This window comes from Sinocyclocheilus anshuiensis, unplaced genomic scaffold, assembly GCF_001515605.1.
Source record: "Sinocyclocheilus anshuiensis isolate Anshui unplaced genomic scaffold, SAMN03320099.WGS_v1.1 scaffold1301, whole genome shotgun sequence".
NCBI lineage: Eukaryota > Metazoa > Chordata > Actinopteri > Cypriniformes > Cyprinidae > Sinocyclocheilus > Sinocyclocheilus anshuiensis.
The window spans coordinates 811,493-816,779 of record NW_015551135.1 but is presented as its reverse complement, the minus strand read 5'-3'; the positions used below and the strand labels follow the sequence as shown (position 1 = coordinate 816,779).

The window sequence follows — 5,287 nt, the reverse complement described above, 5'->3', positions numbered from 1 at the left end:
CAGAACAGAACCATACCGCCAATCCAAACTGTATGCTAATTGTCAATCATCTTTGACGATAGTGGTCCTGTCAGAAATCTAGCGTAGCGTTAGTTCTGGCAGGTCACGTTAGTCAAGCTCGCATAAGCTGACTCTCAGCTGATCCCCATCAACCTATGGGAGTACGACACCTATCTAAGCATTCATATATAAGGTCTCTTAGTATTATCAGCAGTTTCCACATTGCTCAATAGCTAATTACCCTCCATCCCCAACTCCTTCTCTGTCAGTCAGGATTCAGCCTTCTGATTCTCCTTTGAATCAGACTAATTCTAAAATGTGTACATAACATTATTGAACTTTAACGATATCTGCAATACATTTATGTTGGTTCTGTTCTGTTTACCCTGGGGGGGTTATCGCTGCTCTCCCTGCTCTCATCCATTACATAAGAATGTCTACTCTTAATAAAACCGGTCTGATCTGAAGATTCCAGTCGCATTGATAGCAGTTTTGATAACAACTTAAAGTCAACATTAAGTAAACTAATGGGCAGATACGAGGAGCATTCCAGAGGGTCTTTGTTCTTTTTTAGGATCAAAGAAATTGAGGCTTGATTAAGTGTTTTGAGGAAGTTTTAGTGACTTAAATGATTCATTATACATTTCTATTAATATGGGAGCCAATTTGTTCATGAACATTTTATAAATTTCTTTTGAATACCCATCTGGTCCAGGGCATTTCCCACACTGTAGAGAGGTAGCAGCTTGGGTGAGCTCCTCTATATTGATGGGTGCTTCAAGTTTATTAACTGTTGGGAAATCAAAGGTGCTAAAAAAGATGATTAAAATCAGAGTTAGCAGTTTGCTCAGATGCATAAAGCAAACTATAGTAGTCATTAAAGTGATTGTTAATTAATGTGGGATCTGTTGTTATCCCTGAAGGCATTCGGATCTGGGGGATAAGGTGGGAGGTTGATTCCTGCCATAGCTGTAAGGCTAACAGCCTACCTGCTTTGTCACCCTCTTCATAATACCTAGACTTAGTTCTAAGTAGTAAATTTTCCACATGACTTGTTGAAAGAATATTAAACTCCGTCCTGTAATGACTGCCATTCCTTATAAATATCTGAAGATGGGGTGACTGCATATATATTATCTAATTTAGTTATTTTCTGTGTTATTTCAGAACACCTCTTTTTGTTTAACTTTGTCTTGTGACTAATATATGAAATAATTTCTCCCCTGAGGAATGCTTTCAAAGTCTCCCAAAAAAGAGATGCAGATATCTCTGGACTTCTATTTGTGGATATGAAAAAGTCTATTTTATTAGAGACAAATTCCACAAAGCTTTAGTCTAACAACTGTGGCGGGACGACCAAACGACAGACACAGTGGGTGTGGCGTGAGGTCTCGGAGAGGCTTTTATTAACAGAAAATAAACAAAGTGTCCAGGAAAAAGGGGAATCAAGTGTCCAAAATAAAACAGGGGATCTGGTGTCCTCGTCGTGCTGCGGGGTTCGTGAAGGGAAGGGCAGTGGTCAGGAAGGAAGGGTCCAGGTAAGGGGCGGAGTCTGGCGGCCGCACTCACTCCCCTCTCCAGCCCGGGGCGCGAGGGGCGGCGGCTTCTTCCAGCGGCTGCATCCTTCTCGTTGCCCACGGCATGCGAAGGGACTAGACGGCCCGGCATCCTTAAACGCACTGCAAAATGCAGGAAAAAAGCCCTCCGTGTATCTGCAGCGCTCACAAGCAGCTCTCTTAAAAGCAATAAAAAGAAGTGCCATTTCCAGTGCTGAGGCTAATAAGCAGCTCTTGAAACAGTTCTGCCGAGGCTGTTGGAATGATGCATTAATATCAACCCTCCAACTTGAGAGTAAACGAGATAGCCCACCTTCATTTTCCGAACTGCTTTTGCCGTTGCATAGTGAAGAAAATCGACATTCTGCCAAAGAGAGCCGCATGCGCCAGCATCTGAATGTGCATCGTCATAAAGTCAGCTCCAATGCTGCATCTGCAAGCTCCTTTGATTTTGAGCAAGACATGACATCAGAAGGAAGTAAGATTACAGATCTAAGGAGGCAAGTCATAAAACTTCAGTCAACTCAGTAAACAGAAAGCTAAACAGACTGAAAAAACTCCGTTACTGCAGAATGATGAGGTGCTCGATTTAAAGAAATAGATTGCAAAACTTCAGAGTCAGTTCACAAAGTTAGAATCCCAGAAGCCTCTAAAAAAAAGAGACCTTCGTGAGGCCAAACACACTCACTCTAAGCCCACTCAGCCAACCACTTCAACCATGGTCCAAAAGTCACAAGAAAGACCTAAGCCAGGATATTGTTTCTGCTGTGGCAAAGATGGACATATCGCATATGCTTGCGAGAGTGATCCAAATCCATCTTAAATGAGAAATGTAAGCAGCTGAGTGAACGACAGAGCCTGTGGGATCACCAGCAGAGCTCAGAGGTCTCAGAGTCTTTAAACTGGAATTACCCCCTGTAGCGAGACGTACAAGGGCTACCATATGCAAAACTAGTCTCAAAGGGTCTACAGGAAAAAGGGGTAATTTAGAGGGTTCCCATAGCAGAGGTCTGTTAGCCAGCCTTCCAAAGGTGCTGATAGGGGCCAAGTGTACTGCTAAAGTGTACATAGGAGAGCCATGTTCGTGCCTTCTGGATACAGGGTCGCAAGTGACGACAATTTCCTAATCTTTTCATTAGGAAAACATGCCTGAGCTAAGTGATTCCATATTGGTACCCACTGACTCTCAGTGACAGACATCTGGTACGCTCAGCTGAAGATGGTAATTATCTTCCGCTTACTAAGTCCCTTTCTGTGAGTTCAGACGCAATTCCCGAGACCTATGAGGGCCTTCAAGGACTTCCAGTTGTTCCCCAACTGACAGTGCAAGAGCTGAAAGACAAACAAAGAGCTGACAAAGCCATACAGGAAGTAATCTTACAACAGGAATCAGGAAAACCGTCCTTACCTGTACTGAGGAAAGAGCTGGCGGAACTCCCGTTCCTTCTGCGAGAGTGGAAAAAGTTAGAGCTGAAGGATGGTATTCTTTATAGAAAGAGAGTGGTCGGTGAGCATACAACTTACCAGCTCGTTCTCCCCAAAGATCTGAGGCCTATTGTCATGGAGCAACTGCATGACAACATGGGTCATTTGGGTGTGGAGAGGACCCTTGATCTTGCTCAAGCTCGGTTTTATTGGCCAAGGATGGCCACAGATGTGGAGGTGAAGATCAAGACATGTAATCGGTGTGTGTGCAGAAAGACTCCACCTGAAAGAGCAGTGCCATTAGTGAATATTCAGGTTTCTAGGCTGCTTGCGTTATTATGTATGGATTTCCTATCTTTGGAACCAGATCGTACTAATACAAAGGACATCTTAGTGATAACTGATTATTTCACAAAATACGCCGTAGCGATCCCCACATCAAATCAGAAGGCTAAGACAGTTGCAAAATGCCTTTGGGAAAATTTCATTGTACACTATGGTGTACCTGAAAGGCTTCATAGTGATCAAGGGCCTGATTTTGAGACCATCAAGGAGTTATGCGCGATTGCTGGTATTCGGAAAGTTCGAACTACACCATATCATCCCAGGGGAAACCCGGTTGAGCGGTTCAACCGAACACAGTTAAATATGCTGGGTACTCTGAAAAATGAAGACAAATCCCATTGGAGAGACTTTGTGAAACCTGTCGTGCATGCATATAACTGCATTAAATACGAAACCACAGGATTCTCTCCATAAGAGTTAATGTTTAGCCGGCAGCCTAGATTGCCCATAGATCTTGCTTTTAGAGTACCTGCAAATGGACATCTTAAAGGACATTTTGGGACGATTTTCAAAGACAATTAAGAAAAAAAGGTTCTAACAAGGGTATTTTAAATTGTTAAAAGTGCTTAAATTGTTACTTTGAATTGTGGTTATATGCCGTTGTGCCTTGTTAATGGGATTTTCTTTGGTTTGTCTAAAATAGTGTAAGAAATTGTGAATCTCAAAGCAAAATAGGATAAAAATCCTAAACTCTAAATCCAAAAGACAGTGAAGTTTAATAGCTATTGAAACATAGCAAGATCAAATCAAAGGCGTTCAAAATTACTACGACTTAAGAAAACAGAAATAAATTAGATTAAAGTTCTATTTAAGAGAAGAAAAAAAAGAAATCAAATTTTATTACCATTTGTTACAAGAGATGGTACCCCCCCCATTTACCATTTTATACAAGCCTCCTTCACTTAGCGAGTGCACTCGCGCATAAACAATTTTCAAGTTCAACACTTTTTGTTCCGTTCAGTTGTGGATGCTGCTGATTCACAGAGACCGCCACAGCTCAGCAAAGAGACGTGCGTGTGTGTGTTTTCCTTTGAAAAAGTTTCCCCAGAAATACTTCGCTATTTAATGCATTTTTCCTTACAAATTGTATTATCAGCATAACAATTCAAGTATTATCAAGTTTAGTTATTTTTATTTCTTTATTGCAAAACGCTAAAACTGGCACCTTTTTGGAGAGAAATGGGCTCTCATTTTAACCCATGTCATGGTGTGTGATGCTGAACTATAAGTTTCCAATGATGTTTGTATTTGCACTGTTCTAAACATTAATATTTTATGTGCAACAACAGCATGCTGTTCAAGTTTTTCAAACTTTATGATTTAAATGGGGATGATTGTACTGAGAATAACTTTCATCTTTTCTTCAACTGAATACTGTTTCCGTGCTGTTTTGATGTATTTTAAAAAGTTGGCAGTCAAAATGAAAACTGCTGGATGACAGATACTCTTCATTCTTTATGACAAACAAGATAATGTGAATTACAGAATGTACAACGTTTTTAAAATGTATAAATTGCAGTGTACAGCGTTTATTATGAGGTGGTAGAATCCACAGCTCAGTACTCACTACTCAATACTCATGAGTACTTTTAAATAGGCTACTCTTTTACTCTTACTCAAGTAGTTTTTTTGGACAAGTACTTTTACTCTACTCGCACTAGATTTTTTGGAAGGTAATGGTACTTTTACTTGAGTATATTTTTTCAATACTCTTTCCACCACTGCAGATTATACGCCACAGTCTAGTTAATGAATGGGAAACACTGGTAGTAATTTAAAGCTTTTTATATATTTTTATCATGTCTGTGAGGCAATTCGCTGAGTTAAGGTTCATCATTGTGAAGCGCTCCTGTTCAAACCCGAGACGGCAGAAAGAGTTTGTTTCCTTTATTTTATAAAAGCACAACATTTTGTTGATATTGTGAGTGCACACAAATAAAACTAGACCCTTTACAGTTTAG

General features: G+C 40.5%; 1 protein-coding gene across 1 annotated transcript in view; it reads left to right on the top strand.

Annotated features, from left to right (window-relative positions):
- The first annotated feature begins 1,937 nt into the window (after positions 1–1,937).
- Positions 1,938–5,287, top strand: part of LOC107663216 (butyrophilin-like protein 2) — a 41,818-nt gene continuing 38,468 nt past the window's right edge. Inside the window, exons 1-2 of the mRNA XM_016453390.1 lie at positions 1,938–2,034; positions 2,821–3,036. Coding sequence (XP_016308876.1) covers positions 1,938–2,034; positions 2,821–3,036 — 313 coding nt within the window. The remainder of the gene's footprint in view (positions 2,035–2,820; positions 3,037–5,287) is intronic.